At 33.7% G+C, this 20,690-nt stretch overlaps 2 protein-coding genes across 2 annotated transcripts in view; one reads left to right on the forward strand and one right to left on the reverse strand.

Annotated features, from left to right (window-relative positions):
• LOC123258725 (Down syndrome cell adhesion molecule-like protein Dscam2) overlaps positions 1–20,690 on the forward strand; it is a gene marked incomplete in the record, with an annotated part of 496,366 nt that overhangs the window by 134,789 nt on the left and 340,887 nt on the right. Inside the window, 1 exon segment of the mRNA XM_044718910.1 lies at positions 17,672–17,833. Within this exon segment, the coding sequence (XP_044574845.1) occupies positions 17,672–17,833 (162 nt within the window).
• On the reverse strand, positions 8,135–9,672 carry LOC123258729. The gene is made up of 2 exons (XM_044718913.1): positions 9,532–9,672; positions 8,135–9,283 (listed from the first exon to the last, which is right to left on the reverse strand). Exon 2 carries the CDS (start codon positions 9,278–9,280, stop codon positions 8,336–8,338), a length of 945 nt encoding a protein of 314 aa, XP_044574848.1. The 5' UTR covers positions 9,281–9,283; positions 9,532–9,672; the 3' UTR covers positions 8,135–8,335.

Here is a 20,690-nt window from a genome sequence, read left to right on the forward strand (position 1 = left end):
GTAAGTTAAAAAATTCTTCAGGATCTTCAACTTCAATGAGTGAGGACCAATTGAGTTGTTTGCTTAAAGTAGAAAGATATGTATAGTCAATATAAGAATCTGCTATAGTATGAGTAATTGCTTTGAAACCAAGTGAAACAAAAATAGGAAAATGATCAGTAAATACATTGTTATACATAAAGGATTTAATAGTATTTATGTTAGATTTAATGAAAAAATTATATATGCATGAGCCTCCAAATTCATTTGGTCTAGTCACTCCATTGAAATAAGGAAGATATCCAGAGTCTAGAAAATTGTTTAAGAAATCGTTAGTTAACTTATCTGTGTTCATTGGGTTAAAATTAAAGTCATCCACAATCACATGGTTTTTGCCATGGTTTTCTCGAATGGAATCAGCCATTAGATTACGAAAACTTCCTTGTTGACGTCATGACATCCGTAGACTCCAGAGATTTTTACTATTTTGTTGCTTTTTAAATTGATGTTGGTGGATATAATTTTTAAACAACCAATGTTACCAATTGTTGTATTAGACTGCAATGATTTTTTCACATATGTAACTACACCATCAGATTTATTAGTATTACTATGATTATAATGGGCACAATAGTCTTTTAAATTAAAGAATGCAAAACAAGGTAAAAGCCACGTTTCAGTACAGATAATCATGTCTGGTTTGACAGACAGATTATCGATAAATATCTCAAGATTTTCAAAATTAGTGTTGAGGCCCCTCACATTTAGATGTAGTATTAATAAATGAGTATTGTTGAGGCAATTGTTCAAAGTAGCTAGATCATTGTAGATTTCTTCAATTTGAATATCAACATTATCTTCTTAGTCAGAAAATTGCTGTTGATTATTGGTAATAAAGTTATTGTCTATTTTACCAATTGATTTAGATATATCTGGTTTAATAATCGGTGGAATTAATTATGATATTGATTTTATAGGCCAAATATTCACAGGATGTGTCAGTTGCATAATGATCTGTAGGTCTGTTTTTCTGGTACTTTTCACTGTAGTACACGCAATTAAGACATTTCTTGACAGGGTTTATACATGTATTTGTAAGATGATCACCGGCGCAAATTAGACATTTGGCGGCATTTCCAAAATTAAAGTACTTTTACCCACGGAGTTTGTATAATCACCAATTACATTAAAAGCACCATCTAAATCAAGAAAATTCCTATTGTATATGTCCTCACAGAGATCCTCTTTACTTAAGTCATTGTCAATATTTACAACTTTTAATCTAGGTAATTTTTTTTTTTTTTTTTTTTTTTTATTTAATTGTTTGAGAAATACAATTTCTATAACAATGTGACTTTGGTGTGTCTTATATCTAGCTAGTTACAAAATGTTAATATTAAATAATTATTTATTAGTGGAATCTTATGAACCTAAATTTATATTTACTTAAGCTTTGCATATTAGTTACTTTATAGACTGTAGATATTATTTTTAACAGTTTAAAATATAAGAATAATAGGAGTAATAGTAAAAATAACATGAATAAAATAATGAAATAAATTTTCGACAACAAACTCTTGACGAAGCTTTTGTGCTTGCGTGGTTCCCAGTCATTCTGACAATATGAAGGCTCTAGTCTTGTATATTTCCAGCATATAGTTGTGTAAGTTGAAGGCATGTGTTTTATTAAATAAGTATAACACCTCAGGGAACTCTGTGTCCCCCAAATATTTATTTCTTGCAGTCTCGTATGCAGCACAGTCCATGATTATGTGCCTCAATGTTTCATTTTCGTATAGCTTGCAACATAGACAAATTTGAGCCGTGTCAATATCCATATCAATACTTTTTGTTTTAATTCTTATTCTGGCGTCACTGGCTAATCGTAGTTGAGCTATAGTTCTAGTTATTTCTATTGGGAGCCCCCATATCAAATAGTCCTCACATTCTCCAACCGCTGTACTTGTTATCTGCTTAAAGATCGTCGAGAACGTTGATTGCGCAATTTTGTCAGAGTCTTCCTGATACTCTAGGCTTGTTAGCTTATCTAGTATGTCTTTGGTAGCTTCTCTTATTGGTGTACCTGTTGCTGCAAGTTCCAAGTTCTCATTTCCTGTCAACGCCAGTAGATTCTTGATTTTATGCCACCAGGACTGGCTTTCTGGACTTTGTTTCATTCTCTCTAGGCACTTTTTTAGGTTTCTTTTCCCGTTTAGGTCACAGATCCTGGCCCATAGGCTTAGCGCGCGCTTGGCAATGTCTATTGCCAGTGATGTTGTACCTGTTTCTCTCCTTAGCATATAATCTGGTGTATTCCTAGGCAGGTTAAGCATTTGCTTAATAAAGGAACGTTGAATAATGTCTGAGCGTTGTTCGTTGCCTAGTCCCCATATTGCAGAACCATACAAGACTGTGGAGGCTACTGTAGTGCTTAATAGAGTACGGTGTTGATTCCAGTTGCATATCTTTGCACTAACCATCAGATTGTGAGCTGTAGCCAGTGCCATCCTACCTTTGGTGATGCTTTCTTCCACTGCCATCTTGAAGCTTCCAGAGCTAGTGAAAGTGACTCCGAGGTAATTAAAGCTTTTGACTCTCTCAATAATCTTGTTATCGTATCTTAGTGGCCTAATTTTTGGCGTTCTTCCTTTTCTTTGCACGACCAGCAGTTTTGTTTTCCCTACATTGACTGTAAGCTTATTTGTGTCGGCATATTTTTTGAGAGTATCCATAAAGTGCTGCATTTCGACAATATCTTCAGTGATGAAAGCCACGTCATCTGCGTACATCGCCAATGCCATTTTCTTTGTTATATTTATTTGGCCATCTTGAATAAAAAATTCTTCCATATCAGCCAGCATTATGATAAATAATATTGCACTCAGAGGATCTCCTTGGAAGACTCCTCTTGTTAAATTGATTGGACTTGTAACTTCATTGTTTTCTAGCACTATTCTTGTGCAGGCTTTTGCATATAGGTCTTGTAGAACATTAATATATTGCACGCTGACACCCATTTGGTAAAGTTTTAGCCACAGTTTATTATGGCCCACCGAATCAAAGGCTTTTTTGAAATCCACGAATGTAATAAAGAGTCTTTTTTTTGCTTTACCTAAGGTTTCTGCGATTTTCGTGGCTAGCACAAAAGTCTGGTCGTCACATGATCTTTTCGGCCTGAAACCTGCTTGGCATTCCGGTAGCATCTCCTCTTTTTCCAGAAAGTTACTTAGCCTCTTCGCTAACGCCGTTGTAAATATTTTTGTTATCGAGTTTAAGAGTGCTATGGGGCGATAGTTTTCAGGATTTAGCATGTCACCTTTCTTGTGCAGTACCATCGTATTAGCGACTGCCCAGTTTTCTGGGATTTTTCCTGTCTCAAAAGCGTTATTAATACTCCTCGTTATATGGAAAAGCTCTTCTTCTGGGAAATTTTTAAAAAATTCATTCGCGATGCCGTCAGGCCCTGGTGCTTTCCCATTTTTTAAAGCCTTGATGACATTTTTGATCTCTTGGATTGTAAAGCTTTCGTCAAGCACAGGATGGCGTGCGTCACTAAATTTGAGCTCTTCTGTGTCTGGCGGTGGTAGTAGGGAGTTGTAGTAGCTTAGCCATGCCTCCGCGTCAATAGGATTGGATTTTCTTACCTTCTTCCTATGCTTGGCTATAGCCTTCCAGAAGTCCTGCGGTGATTTAGCCGACTCAATCAAATTTCGGGCCTGCTCAAAGTATCTTGCTTTGGTTTCTTTTATTATTTTCATATATTGCTTGCGACATTCAATATAGTTTCTTCTCGGTTGCTCATTGTTATTTTTACAACATAGTCTGTACAGTTTGTTTAATTTTTTCCTATGCTCTCGACACATGCTATCATACCAAGGCTTATCTTTTGTGTTTTGTGCTATTACCTTTCTGTCCATTTTCAGCTTTAGGGCCGCTTCTTTAATTGCTTCTACCACATCCTTTTCCTGACCTTCTAGCGCTCTTGTAACTTCAACTTGATAGTCTTCCTTTAAATCCGGCAGCCATTTAATATATGTTTTTATTTTGCTTTGTGTCTCAATATCTCGAGGTTCATCCAATACCTGTAGTGTCACTTATATTGGTAGGTGATCAGAGTGTCCTACGTTTATAATTTTGAAGTCCTTGATGAGCTGTATACCTTCCAGATTTACCCAAGCATAGTCGATTGTTGATGTTCCCGAGTGCCCGTAGTATGTGAGTTCGCCGCATATATCTGAGGTTGATCTACCGTTTAAAACGGTTAGTCCTAGTGGTTCCATGGCATCCAACAGCTTTCTACCAGTTCTGTTTATTTTCAAGTCTTTACTGTATCTAGTTTCTGAAAGCAGGGATCCCTGCAACGTTAACTCACTAAATTGATTTAGTTCTCCTATTCTACCATTAAAATCTCCTCCAATAATGATTGGCACTTCTGGATCATTATTAACTATCTCTTGGATTAGGTCCTGCAGCATTTTAATTCTTTCTTCGGGGTAATTGTCTCTTATGTAAACACTTACGACAATTACGTTTATATTATTGAGTAAGCATTTGACGCAGATCCAAATTTCACTCATACTAATGGTTTCTACTTGCTGTACTGTGTTGGGGTCATAATAAAGTTCCAGACCTCCTGATGCTCTTCCTACTGCGTGAATTTTGGTAGCTGGGTGGCAGATTTGTATCATGCTGCTGAGCTGAGGTGGATGGTAAGCTGTTAATTGCCAAGTTTCCGATAAAGCTAGTATTGCACAGTTTTTCATTAATAATTGTTTATCTGCGAAAGTTAAATCATAAATATTTTTAATACCTCGAATGTTCCAAAAAATTATTTTTAAATTGTTTGCATTACTTTCCTTGTTTTCTGCGCTGTCAAGTATTATCTGAGAGACCTGGAAATCCACTGAGTTTGTTGTTGAGTTGTGCTAGTATTGAGTCCGAGGACTCAACACCTGGAAGTCTTGTGAGTGTCGAGGGTAGGTTTTTCTCTTTATCTCTTCTACGCAGTCATTACTCGAGCTCCATTTATATACCTTTCCCTCGCTCTCTATCCTTAGATGCTTTATTACCACCTCCTTGCCTTCTTCTCTCATTTTGTTTGCTGCTTCTTTAAGGTGCCTTTGCGTAGCTCTTTCGTTATAGGTCGAGTCCCCTGTGATTGACACGTCTGTCCCTTTGAGCTTCTCACCTTTCACTTTTAATATATTAATTTTTCCTTCTACTGTCTTCATTTTCACTACACACATCTCTTGCTTTTGTCTACCGTTTACTTTTCGGACTTCCTTGACCTCTTCGTTTACTCCCAAGCTCTCCTGTAAGAAGTTTTGGATTTGCTCCGGTGTGTTTCCTACATCCTTTCCTCTAATAATCAAGTTTTTTCTTTTTTCATTTTTTTCTCTTCTTTCCTCTTTGTCTTTCAATAGTTTAATTTCAAACTGCAGCTGCTGTTTTTCCTCTTCCCAATCCTTCTTCATCTGCTTCATATCTTTTTTAATTTCACGCATCTCCTCCAGAATTTCTCTCGTGTTAACACTTTGCTGCTTAATGTCCTTTACTTCATTTGTCAAGCTGTCCAGCTTTTGGATTAAAGCGCCAAAGTCAAATTGAGCTGGCGGGTCTTGGCTGTTCAAGTACTTACCAATGCTAGTAGCACTTGGTCTAGTGCCACTGCCACCCGTGGCACCAGCACCTCTGCCTTTTGGCGGCATTTTATTCTTTTACAGCTAACCTCTAATTTTCACTTACTGTTCTTTTTGATATTTTCCACAGTTTTAGGCAGTCGTGCACTTATTTTAAAATTTTAAACTATTGAGTACTTTATTTATATTAACTATTTCATGTAGTTTTTATTTTATATTATTTCTGATCAGTGTAATTTTTGTGTAATTTATGAGGCACAGACAGGAGCGTGTTATTGTCACGAGCGCCACACCAAAAAGCCCCAATCTAGGTAATTTCAGATGCTCTAATTCAACATTAAATTCACAGCCCAATTTTTCACTTAAGACAGATTTGGTTCTGGAATCATCATCAGCATTTTTACACTTTATCGATACTAATCCATCATTACTTTTTTTAACATTATTTATGAGAATAGCTAGATCACTAGTGAGTTTTTGATTGACTTTGTCTAGCGTTTCCTGATTGTTGTTGTTTTTGGCCTTTACAAAAATACTAGGAACTTTTTCAGATTTGTTAATAACACTGGCATAGGAAGGTTTAGGACAGTTATCTTTACACACTAGGGTTTCAAGTAACTTGTTTCTTGCTTGGATTTCAGAATTTAATTGCATAAGCAACTCATTTTCCATCCTTAAAGTAGTTACTTCATCTAGATCAAGATCAGATACTTCAGAGAGATTTTTCGATGTATTTAACGAAAATTTTAACATAATTTAATCCTCAATTCTTCTTTTTGAAATTGTTTAATTTGTGCGATGATTTTCCTGGCATTCTCATCCAGTGTATTGATGTCGTAATCCGATTTGGAGGTTAGATTGTCTTGATGATGTTTTGGACAGATAACTAGCATTTTACTGATGTAACGACCCTTAGAATATTTATTAAAGTCACCTTCATTATATACATTTTCACAAATCAAACATATAACAATTTTAGGCACTTTCAAATTAGGATGACAATTAAAAACCTTGCACGTGTTTTCCAATTGACTTTGTTTCGGCCATCTTGGATAATTATGATATTATATTATTGCGTGTATGAAATTAGATTAGTGACTGTCGAGCGACGAGCAAGGAAGCCATGTTGGGACTCACTGACAACCGGAGTAAAATAAGGTAAAATTTGATCGTAGATAAACATTTCATATACCTTTGCAAAGACCGATATAATCGATATTGGCCGATAGTTCGAGACGTGTGCTGCATCACCCGATTTTAGTACAGGACATACCTTTGTATTTTCCCAAACTGTAGGAAAAGTCCCACACGCGATACTACATTCAAAGATCATAGCTAATGGCTTGATAAAACATTGCGCGCAATCCTTGACCAACACACATGGGATGCCGTCAAGACCCGATGACATCTTACTGAGTAGTTTCTTAATATATTCCAGTACGGTGGATTCTTCGGGTGGGGTTAGGTCGGACAGTTGTATGGCGCTCGGTAAAGAATCCGGTATATCGAACCGCTCATCAAGTGGTGTAAAAACACTACTGAAGTACTGCGCAAAAGAGTTAGTAATTACCTGAGTCAGAACAAATACTATCATTGATATAAAAGTTAGTTGGGTACTGATTTTTTTGTTTTTTACTGCTATTAATGTATGTCCAAAAACTTTTAGGATTATTAATTAAATTATTCTCTGACTCCCTTTGATAGTTACTAAACGCATTCTTAATTCTATACTTCAACGAGCGCCTCAAGCCATTATATTGATCTTGCAAGTAAGAGGATTGGTTTTTCTTAAGCTTTAACCTAAATTTTTCTTTCAGTTTAAAATCATATATTATATCCCAGGTGAACCACGGTGGGTATTTAGTACGCTGGTTATTGTTTACGGCACGCGTTTTGGGTTAAGAAATCTCAAACGCTCCATCAATAAGTTGATAAAACCTATCACACATACCGTCAAGTGAAAGTTATTTTAGTGAATCACAATCAACATTGTCAAGTGCATTAAACAACGCGTCCTTATCATACCGATGGAATCTATGCTTGGAGATAGAAATTATATTCTCATTCCGGGGTTTTTCCATGAAGATCTGTAGAGAAATCGCAAGCGCAGGATGGTATTGATCAACTCTGAGAAAAGGATCTCTGATGATATCAACATTTTATTCAATCGATCCAAATACTAAGTCTAGAACACGTCCCATGTGATTAGGAACATTGTTATATTGAATTAAATTAAGGAATGTTGCAAAGGATTGCACAACCTCAGCCTTTGCACAGAAATTACCACTATTAAAATACCCATAAAACATTGGAGAGTTAAAATCTCCTAATATGACCAGCTCACTTGCATCCATGTGCATGGTATCCACAGCATCAAGTGAAGAGAGTGCTTCCAGAAAGTCGGTATAGACTTGTATATTAAGATCAGGTGGTATGTAGGTCACCATGATATTGATCTGAGGACCAATACCAATTTTAACCCCCACAATATCAATCTACGGAAATTGTGTTGAAAGCCTCTCTTCTATAACATCTAAAACAAGAAAATAAATTAATATCAAATAATTCAGAGTTATTAATACTTTCATGTAACCAGGTTTCAGTGAAAGCATAAATATCAAAATCGCAGTTGGCGGTATTATACGATACTGTGTTGAGTATTGATTTTATTCCTCTAACATTCTGATAATAGATGCTATGATGTTTATACGACGAGTTTAGGATTGACTGACGCTCTCTATCTGTCGAGAACGACGAACTTGAGCCTTGACGATGGAACTCAACCCATTCCTGGTCACCATCTTTAGATCCGTTTCTCCCTCTTGGATACGACGACGAAGTTCTGCCCACGCTTCCTTCTGTTGATTCCGCTGCATCAAGGTTCTGTCTTTGGAGATTGCTATGCTCTGCAATTCCGGAGGTACCTGCTTGGATCTCTTTAGTTTGACCAGATTCTGGATGATTAAATCAGTCATCCCAGCGTTAGTAAAAGACAGTTTTATTGGTCGAGGTTTAGCAAGTGCAGGTGAATATTTACCGATTCTAAAGTGTGTGGATAGTGAAAAATCAACCTTAAGATCCGAGCATATTTTTACCACAAGAGAACGGTCGTGTGCTTCCCTGGTTTCTTTACTCGCTTCCTTTGACTCAGATACCCCAAATATCAAAATGTTGCCACGCCTCGTAAGCCTTTCTTCAACCTCCTCCAAAACAGCAGCATTACTGCTACAGCCTGCTATTCCCATATGATTTATAAGCGATGACACACACTCTGCGTTGTTTGCAACTTTGGTCTCAAGTATTGCTAGGTTAGTTTCAAGTGTTTTGTTGACAGTCTCCACAGCCGATATTCTGTCATTAAGTAATGCATTGTTTTTGTTAACTGTTACAGTAAGAGACTCCACACTTGTTACTACTGTTTTTAGTTGATAACTAAAATCTTTTTTAATTGCAATAGATAGAGCCACATTTTTCTCTTTGATTAACGAACGGAAATCAGACAAAGTGAAAGAATTCTTTCTGCAGCAACACTTTTGATAACCACCATTGGGTGACACTTTGGTCTGCTTTACACATCCAGGATAATATGCTGAATCACATACCGGACATTTCACATAGTCAGTGACAATAACATTAGAACAGTACTTGCATTCACGCGACATCGCTTATTGTGTTTACAAATAACTTGTTTACGAACAACAGTTTATATCGGGTTCAAGTCACACCAGTTAGGTGCCGCCTTCTGATAGATAGATACATAGTCGATCAAATATCTATACCAATTAGTGTTAATACACACCAATAGATGACACACAAGTGCTCATTGATACTATTTTATTGTCTTTTTCTATTATGGTCTAAAGTAACCACTATTTTTATTAATTAATGATAAATATCGATATATAACTAGCACTTGTGAGATTTATATATCAGAATGATCACTGATTTTTTATCACCAGAGTAAACAACATTACGTGATTATAAAACTACTGATTTTCACCAAGTATATTAATAAGATTGGAGAGCACTAAAATGTGACTATTACTCAGTCGCCATCTTGGAGTATAGTGATGTTACCAAATCATTGCTGAATAACATCTCTGTATTTTTTCTTGTAAGTAGATTTAAAACCTCTGAGTGCAATAAAAGAAATTAATTATATTTTTAATTTTTATCTATTTAAAACTAATTAACAGCTTAACAATAAAATTTATAATAATTTTTTAAGACGTTAATAAAAATTACACTTTGAATAAACCATGAAATATAAATGTCCGATGATTAGGAAATCACATCGAGATACTTTAATGAATATACGATTATTCGCAATGATAACAAACATGTTCGTCAGAATAATCTTCGCCAATTCCTGCGCAAGAATCATAAGACCATTTATTACAATTTTTACATTGAATCCATGACTCTGAAGATTCTGAGGAAAGTCCATTGCAATACAGACAATGGCAATCATCATTTTTATATTTAAAATGTTTCTTTTTTTCAAATTTTTTGGTTTTGATTTTAGTTTTTTTTTTTTTTTTTGTTTAATTGAGGTCTTTTTTTTTTTTGCTACATGTTGATTTTTTTTTCTGTGAGTTCTTGGCGATACTCAAGACTCGTAAGAATCGTGGTTTTCCCTTGACAACGTTTTCTGGGAGAAGAGTCTCTAGATTTGGATGGTAGTAGCTTTAGTAAAAAAAAAATGTTTTTTTATATGATTTTTTGGGGAGGGGGCCGTCGTGCCCCAAAAAAAAATTTTTTTTTCGATTTTTTGCAAAATTTCGATTGATTCGTTCGAAGTAGATGAAAAATAAATGAATTTGATGGTTAAAAGCCACAAAAAAGAAAAATCGGCTTAAGGGGACCGTCGTGCCCCAGGTTCCCCTATTTTCCTCCCAAATAAATATTTATTGAATGTTAAAAAATATTTATTAAAATTTAATAAATTAAATAATTGTCTTCAAATAAATTAAATTTCTAATAGTTAATAAATCTTTTTATCAGTTTACATATCATTATATATTAATTTATATAATCATATATAATTTCATATAATTTTATATAATAATGTTTGTAACTTTTCTAGAATTCTATAGAATTACATCAAATTATATATGATTATATATAATTATTGAAAAAATGTTACATCTAATTATATATTATTATATATAATCATACTAGCTGTTACCCGCCCGCTCCGCTGGGCACTTAGAATTGTATTTAGAATTGAATAGAATTGTATTTTTAGATCTAGACTTGAAATTTAAATGGAGTATTGTTTTGACTTACACAGATTCCAAATTTTATCGGATTGGCCTGTACTTTTATTCATGTGATTATTCTAGCTAATATTTATTGTAACTTTCAATCTGCAATCACTATAACATTCCCGTGACTATCTTTCAAAAATGAATAATAATTGACATGAAGAAAAAAATATTTAAATTGGTTGACCTTGAAGGCCATCCCTGTAATTTCCTGTTTCTCTTAAGATTCTATCAAATTTTATATCTGTAGGAACTGTATTTGAAGAATATGAATTTTTTGACAATTATCACTCCCGCACTCCGATGTTAGGGAGGAATTTCGTAAGATCCTATTCGAGATGATTTCTACGTGTTCAGTTAACAGGTCCAGCCGAGATAAAATCGCCCCTGAGGGACTCCCAATTTCACGAGCCGCACCTGTCTACCGCTAGTTCCCGCAAAAACTAACCGTCTATGAAAGCTTAGCTTGACTGATCACGCTATGTCTCGGTGGTGTGATTGGCTAATCGCTCCGCTGACATGCGCAATCAGCCTTCTTCCCCAAGTCAACGAGGAAGAAGACGCATTATTATTATTATCTTTCGCTTCCACGCTTTTCGTTGCAACAAGTCGCCATTAGTGTTACTTTACTTTCGCTTTTTGCTAACAAACCGCATTTCGCTTATTTAATAAGTTAATTTGCTTAAATTAATTGTTATTAAGCTGGTTTAGTTTGTTACAGATAAATTGTGTTACTTGTAAAAATAATTCTCCGCTTTTCCAGTGTCGGCAGTGTGCTCAACCACGTGTCAACCGGCTTCGCTTTATTAATCACGCAGTGCTTTATTTATCCGCTTTTATTTAAACAATCCGCTAGCATATTAAATAAATATTAAGTGTAATTTGTGTAAATAAATTTATAGTGTTCATTTTAATAAATATTTCCGCGTTTTAATTGAGATATCCAGACCAAAACCTGATCCTCCGCTTCCCCGCAATTTTAGCATTTTACACTACATTATAAATAAAAGGTTCCAACAAAACTTCGAGTCCGTAGAAATGATTGTTTGAAAATGAGAGATTTTCATTGTTAACGCCCTGCAATCCTTTTTGGGGTTAGAATTCGAGAAAATCTATTCTCAGCTGAACTTGAGATTATCCACGACGATTCCTACTAAATTTGGAGACTGTAGAAGTTACAGTTTGGAAATTAAAATTTTAGATTTTAACACACCTACCCCCGCAATCCCTATTGGAAGTAGAATTATTTGAAATCCGTTTTGAGATATCCTCGTGAAAAATAAAAGATTCCTACCAAATTTACAGCTTTTAGAAGCTATATTTTAGGAATTAGGATTTTTTATTAATAACTCACTCCCGCGATCTTTATTAGGAGTGGTTAGTCGTTAAATCCGCTCTCAGATCATTTCTGTATCACAAATAGAAAAGAGAAAACTCCTACCAAATTTGGCAACAATAGGAGCTATAGCTTGGAAATTAAGATTTTTAATAGTTAACACCCGCCTCCGCAAACCCCTGTAAAGTAAGCTATCGTAAAATTCGTTCGTATATTATTTTTACATCTCTCACAGAAAATTCCTATCCAATTTGGAGCCTATAGAGCTATAGTTTAAAATCGGGAATTTTTCATTGTTAACGCCCCCGCATTTTTCGGGGTGGGATATCGTAAAATTCGTTCATGAATTATATTTCTACATCACTAATAGAAGATAGCTACCAAATTTGGAGCATGTAGGAGCTATAGTTTGGAAATTAAAAATTTTTATTGTTAACACCCACCTCCGCAATCCATGTTGAAAGTAAGTTGTCATAAAATCCGCTCTTAGATCATTCCTACCTCACATATAGTAGATTCTTACCAAATTTGGAACCTATCGGACCTATAGTTTGGAAATTTAAAAGTTTCAATGTTAACACCCACCCCCGCAATCCATATTGGGAATAGGTTGTCATAAAATCTGCTCTTAGATAATTTCTATCTCACATATAGCAGATTCTTACCAAATTTAGACTATATAAGAGCTACACTTCAGAAACTTAAAATTTCCATTGTTAACACCCACTCCCGCAACTCCCTGTGGGGTGAGCTATCGTAAAATTTGTTTATAAATTATTTTTAACATCACCTAAAGAAGATTCCTACTAAATTTGGAGTCGATAGGAGCTATAGCTTGAAAATTGAAAATTTCCATTGTTAATACCCCCCCCTCCCCCCGCAACCCCCTGAGAGGTGGAATATCGTGAAATTCGTTCGTAAATTATTTTTAAATTACTTATAGAAAATCCCAACAAAATTTAAAGTCTGTAAGAGTTATAGCTTGAAAATTAAAAATTTTCATTGTTAATACCCACCCCCGCAACCCCCTGTGAGGGTGAGATATCGTAAAATTCGTTCATAGATTATTTTTACATCTCTTACAAAAGATTCCTACCGAATTTGGAGTCGATAGGAGCTATAGCTTAAAAACGGTAATTTTTCATTGTTAACGCCCCCGCAAATCCCTTTGGGAGTGGAATTTCTTAAAATCCGTTCTTAGCTGACCTCTACTCGGCGAAAGGAATATTCCTACCAAATTTCAAGTCTCTACGCCTTATGGTTTCAGAGATATTGTGATGAGTCAATATATAGGTGGAAATCTCATATATATATATATATATATATATATATATATATATATATATATATATATATATATATATATATATATATATATATATATATATATATATATATATATATATATATATATATATATATACAGGGTGTCCCAAAAGTAACGGACGCCATTGTAGCATCTGATGAAAAAAATAATTCTGAGACGAAAAGTCCTTAGATATTTTTCAATTAACCGCATAGTTAATTAATTATTATTAATTAAAAATAACGTCTCTTTATTTATTAGAGAGAGAGCGTCAGTGTCCAGTAAAGTATGTGCCAAACAAAGACACAACTAACTGTATGACTAACTAGTTTCTATAGCTAACGTAGTCACACATATTTACTCACACATTCACACGTGCAAGCGTCTTCGTTGGAACGCACTTGACTTGAAACTAGCGCTCTCTCTCTAACGCATAAAAGGACGTTATTTTAATTAATAATTAATTATCTATGCGTCTGATTAAAAAATGGCTAAGGACTTTTCGTCTCATAATTATTTTGTTTATCAGATGCTAAAATGGCGTCCGTTACTTCTGGGACACTCTGTATATATATATATATATATATATATATATATATATATATATATATATATATATATATATATATATATATATATATATATATACAGGGTGTCCCGAAAGTCACGGACGCCATTGTAGCATCTGATGAAAAAAATAATTCTGAAACGAAAAGTCCTTAGCCATTTTTCAATTAACCGCATAGATAATTAATTATTAATTAAAAATAACGTCTCTTTATTTGTTAGAGAGAGAGCGCCAGTGTCCAGTAAAATATGTGCCAAACAAAGACACAACTAACTGTATGACTAACTAGTTTTAGTATATAGCTAACGTAGTCACACATATTTACTTACACATTCACACGTGCAAGCATCTTCGTTGGAACGCACTTGACTTGACACTAGTGCTCGCTCTCTAACGCATAAAATGACGTTATTTTAATTAATAATTAATTATCTATGCGTCTGATTAAAAAATGGCTAAGGACTTTTCGTCTCAGAATTATTTTGTTTATCAGATGCTACAATGGCGTCCGTTACTTTTGGGACACCCTGTATATATATTTATACATATATAATGAAAATCGTCTTCGTTTGAGGCTCAATCACGCTTAAACCACTGATCGTATCGACATGAAACTACGACCATTCGATGCGAAATTTTTCCTAGATGGTTTATGGCTATTTATTTTTCGAATTCCAACGTTCTTTCATTTTTTATTGCTGTTTTACTTTAATGAACATTTATCCCGCTAATAAAAACAAAAGACAAGCATTTTCTCTTGATTCTTTTGTTTTCATGGATTTCAACGGAGTATATTAAACGGATTATGTTCTTTTACATTCAGCTTAGAATCTACTTAATGAATATTTTTAATTTCCAAGCTACAGCTCCTATAGACTCCAAATTTAGTGAGAGTCTTCTATATGTAATATAAAAATGATCTAAGAGCGGATTTTACAATGAATCACCTCCAATAAGGTTCGCGGGGGTGGATGTTAACAATAAAAAATTTTAATTTCGAAATATAGCTTCTAAAAATTCTAAATATGGTAGGAATCTTTTATTATTCATGTAAAGATCATCTCAAAATGGATTTCAATAAAGTCTATTTCCGACAAGAATCTCGGGGGTGGGTGTTAAAATCTAAAATTTTGATTTCCAACCTGTAACTTCTACAGACTCCAAATTTGGAGGGGATCTTCGTGTATGTGGGGATATTCGTGTATTTCTTTACAACAATCGTCTCTTTGGCAGCAAAGAAAAAGTCATTGAGAGGTTTCCAAAACTTAACTTTACATGTACACGGAAAAAAAAAATATTGTTAAAATAACTATCCAACGTATCCTCAAATGACGTTTCCTTAAAAAAACGATCCGGATTTCTGATTTAAGGATTCATTTGTTTGACTTAAGCATACAGAATATAGCTCTTGTCAATATAAGTAGTTTCGTCAAAATAGGCAACAGTTTTGTTAACGTGAGGATCTGTATAGTTGAATTAACTAAATATAACGCTAAAATAATGATATGGATCGTCGTTTCAATGATCCGCTGTATAGCTGAATTGGCTCTGCAGCGTATATCTCTAAAAAAAATGACTAAACGGCGTATAGTCAGAATAACAATACGTATCCTTATTCTAACGATATTTTTCTCTCCGTGTAGCTATCCAATCAACGGACTAAGAATTTTACATTCACTTTACTTTTGCAGATCACATAACCGATGAATTCTTTTATTGCGGGATCGCAGAAATGTAACAGATTAAAATGAATGCATTTTTCAAGCACTTGAGATGTGGAAAAGAAATTTAGTTACTTATTTCAATAGAATTCATAAAAAAACATGAACAATTAGTTTTCTATAATTCAGAAAATTCGTCGCACTTGAACCTAGACAGATTTCAATAACAGAAAATTCGTCGCACTTGAACCGAGACAAATTTCAAATTCACATATGAGACTTGCAATGTCTTTAACTAAAACTTTCAATGCTCATTTCAAATTTTTTTCTTCGTGTCAATTATTATCAATTTTTGGAAGAAAGCCACGAAAATGTTATAATGATTGCACATTGAAAGTTGCAATAAATATTAGCTAATAAAATCACATGGATGAAAGATACAGGCTAATTCAATAGAATTTGGAATTTTCGCAAGTCTAAACAATATCGATGCTTACAGTTCTATCCACGGGGCATATTTATGTTCATATACAAAAATAAAAAAAAAGGAGAATAATAAAAATATGAAAAAAAAAATAATAATGAAACATGAAATTTAATTTATTTCCTTTGTTAATTCGCCCAGCGAAGCGGGCGGAAAACGGCTAGTAGATATAATATAATTATATGCAATTATACAGAGTGTCCCAGAAGTAACGGACGCCATTGTAGCATCTGATAAACAAAATAATTCTGAGACAAAAAGTCCTTAGCCATTTTTCAATCAGACGCATAGATAATTAATAATTAATTGAAATAACGTCCTTTTATGCGTTAGAGAGAGAGCACTAGTGTCGAGTCAAGTACGTTCCAAACGAAGAAGTTTGCACGTGTGAATGTGTAAGTAAATGTGTGTGACTACGTTAGCTATAGAAACTAGTTAGCCATACAATTAGTTGTGTCTTTGTTTGGCACATACTTTACTGGACACTGGCGCTCTCTCTCTAACAAATAAAGAGACATTATTTTTAATTAATCATTAATTATCTATACGGTTAATTAAAAAATGGCTAAGGACTTTTTGTCTCGGAATTATTTTTTTCATCAGATGCTACAATGGCGTCCGTTACTTTTGGGACACCCTGTATATAATTATATACATTAACCACATTTAAAAAAATTTTTTTCTGTAGTTTTTTTTAGATTTCTAAAAATCTATTGATTCAAATCGGTCCAAATGGTATTCAAATCTAAGTTTAGTCAAGCCCTTTCGAATGGTGCCAACCGCGATGAAATCGGTCAAGCCGTTCAAAAGTTATGAGAGGTTTACATACGGCCACACACACACACACACACACACACACACACACACACACACACACACACACGCGCGCGCGCGCATATATACACACATACATACAGGCATACGGACATCATCGCGAAAACATTCAGGGAAGCTTCCTAGGACCTCAAAACGTCAAGATCTGATGAGAACTCGATTTTCGAGAAACGGGGTAAAACCAATAACTTCCCGATTTTGAAAATTTTTAATTTTTTTAGCGGAAAGTTAAAAAACTATTAAGTTCCAAAAATTGGAAAGTTATTATTTTGAGTTAAATTTGAGAAAATTGAGTTTTTATCAGGTCTTGCCTTGATGTCTTGAAGTGTTAGAAAGCTATTCTGAATACTTCCAAAAGGATATCCGTGTGAGTCGATCTTTTAAAGTTCTAAAAAACAAACCACTGACATCTCATGAAAACTCACTTTTCTATAATTCAGCTGACAATTAATTCATTCAGACTTTTTTGAAAACTTACATAAAAAATTGTGTTGTAGAAGTTGAATGATAAAATTGTCTATTTCAGAATTATAATGTACTTTGAATTTAACAATGCTCGATCAATATAATTTCTATGGCTATATTTTTCACTTACAGATGGTATGCACAAACAGGAGCTGAGCAAATGCCAGTTACGTCAGGCCCAAGAACAAGATTACTTGGGCCAGTATTAGCTATTGAAGCTGTCACTCAGTCGGATAGTGGAGTGTATCAATGTATAGCGTCTAATGTTGGTGGAGAGACTAGTGCTGAACTCAGGTATGGGTTGAGCTTAAACAAGATTTATAATCCTTGATATATCATGTATGACAATATAATTTTAACCCTTCATTATCCACGTTCTTTTGCCAGATAAATTTACCAATGTGGTTAGCGTCGCGCCTCCGTGTTGAATTGAACGCACTGTTACCAAATTATGAATTTAGTATAACTAACAACAATAGAATTATTGGTTCATTCAACTGTTCGTAAAATTTTTACATTTGGATTTGACTATTGGAGCTTACAAAACAAGTGTGACTAATGAAAATGAAATCATAACTAAATTCTATCTTTCATTGAATCATTGTCTTTCTAACATTTTACACATATTGAACGCGTATGTTCTCCACATATAAAATTTTTGCAATAGCTAAAAACTATGGTAGTCTTGCGATTTTGCTTTTCGCGCAATATACACATAGAGATCTTGATTTATCGAAAACAATGAGAACATTTTTGTTTTCAATATTGAGGATTCGTCTTGTAGTGTTAAGTGAAAAATTAGACATGGTCGGAATTTGTAAACGTTTGAACATCAGACGCTTCGTTAACTCTTTGGCATTACCAAATAAATTTTTTACAATACAATTCAGTCTGTGTCTTTTCAAAATAAATTATTTAGGAATTTATTCCGCCAAGATCTATCATCGAATAGAATACTGTGAGCGGTCACCGATTTGAACATCGAGCAACCGTATAATTTCCTCACAATTGATCTACCGTACACGGAAAAAAATGACTGCCTCCTGTTGCAGCAACAGGGAAAAATCCTGTTGCAGCAACAGGCAAAAATCCTGTTACAGCAACAAGATTTTCCTAAAGCTGCAACAGGAGGCAGCCATATTGCAGCAACAGGATAAAGTCCCGTTGCAGCAAGAGGATAAAGTCCTGTTGCAGCAACAGGATTACTACTGTTATTGCGACTTAATAGTAAAATACAGTTGGGTCATTCCATGTCAAATTGACCTAAAGTTGAAATTGACCCCTTTTGATTTGGACGAATTTTGATCAGAAATTTTCTCTCATCATATAACGAACTTCTGCCAGACAAAAAAAAATTAAAAAAATTTTATTTAAAAGATATGCAAATTTAAAATTTCGCTAGTTTTTCAGTTTTTTAATTTTGTTTTTGGAATATCTCGAACGTTATTATAGATACGGGAATAGCCTTTCGTTTGTTTAAAAAGGGGCACTTGGGGCTATTGAAAAAAAAAATATTTTGGAAAAAATTAAAAAAATGCCAAATGTGTCAAATTTTAAATTTTTGAAAATCGTCAAAAATCTCAATTGACATTAAAATTTTGGCTCAATTTTTTTTTGTATAGTACCTTGTACTGATCTTAAGAGACCCTGAAATTTTTAGAACTGTGTGTTTTTTTTTTAAACATTAATTTTTGAATTTCGAAAAAAAAATTTTTCTTGTTTTTTGCAACTTTTAAATAGGGTAAAGTTATGCACGTACATAGTATTGTAATTTTGAACATTAAAAAATTACATGCACGACGTGGAAATATTAAATAATAAATTAATTTCAATTTTTTTTTATTTTTTTGGAGTAATCTTAAAGTCAGGCTTAACACATGATATAGTTTCTTATTTTTTTGAACGCATGATATATTTGGTCCGTTTCTTCACTTCAATAACAGTTTTCAACGTCAAATAAATCAAACAGATATAAATTTCAAATAAAAATCAGAAATCATGTGATGAGAATATCAATTTTGTTTTGTTTTTTCGAATACTTGTTTATTTACAAATTTCTGCACATTAATGTTGCTCAATCTCAAATTTCAAATCATTTCCATTTTAAAAAGACGATAAATGGTGTCGAAAAATTTAAATGAAGTAAAAAAATGACGAATAACAATTATATTATGCGTTAAGCCTGACTAAGATTACTTCAAAAAAATAAAAAAAAGTTAAAATCATTTTATTATTCAATAATTCCACGTCGTGCATTTAATTTTTTAATGCTCAAAATTACAATACTATGTATCTGCATAACTTTACCTTATTTAAAAAGTTGCAAAAAACAAGAAAAAATTTTTTTTTGAAATTCAAAAATTCATGTTTAAAAAAAAAACACACACCGTTCTAAAAATTTCAGGATCTTTTAAGATAAGTACAAGGTACTATACAAAAAAAAATTGAGCCAAAATTTTAATGTCAATCGAGATTTTTGACGATTTTCAAAAATTTAAAATTTTACAAATTTGGCATTTTTCAAAATTTTATTCCAAAATATTCTTAAAGGGCCATCCATAAAGTACGTCACACGAATTTTATAACTTTTGAACCCCTCCCCCCGTCCTTGTCACAGGTTGTCACATTTTTATAACCCCCCCCCCCTCTCCTGATGTGACGTCACACATTTTTTCAATTTATGTATGTATTTAAAAATAATCGAGAGAAAACAGCTATTTTCATTTTTTACTTATTTTTATTAAATAATAATCTAATAAAATCAACATAAAGTCCAACATTTCATAAAACCGAAAAAACAAACGACTAGTTAGAAAATAATAAACGATTAATTATATTAATTAAAGATAAAAAACTTAATTATCGAGTATTCATGGACTTTCGATCCACTCTTTTATATCAGCTATTACTGGTAAATCAGGCACTTCATTTTCGTTCTGAATTTGAACGTCAAGAACATCCTTAGTGTCGACATCATTCTCTTCCATCCATAAAGCATCGTCATCATTTATTAAACAGAGAATTTCTCGGGCACGTCTAGCCGCAATTCTTTGAGGACGAATTTTCGCTATAGGTAACATTTCTTGTTTTTTATGCGATTGTTTGTGTTGATTAGCGGCTTTATATGAGGAAAAATATAAACCACATACGC

The sequence above is a fragment of the Cotesia glomerata genome, linkage group LG2, assembly GCF_020080835.1.
Source record: "Cotesia glomerata isolate CgM1 linkage group LG2, MPM_Cglom_v2.3, whole genome shotgun sequence".
Taxonomy (NCBI): Eukaryota; Metazoa; Arthropoda; class Insecta; order Hymenoptera; family Braconidae; genus Cotesia; species Cotesia glomerata.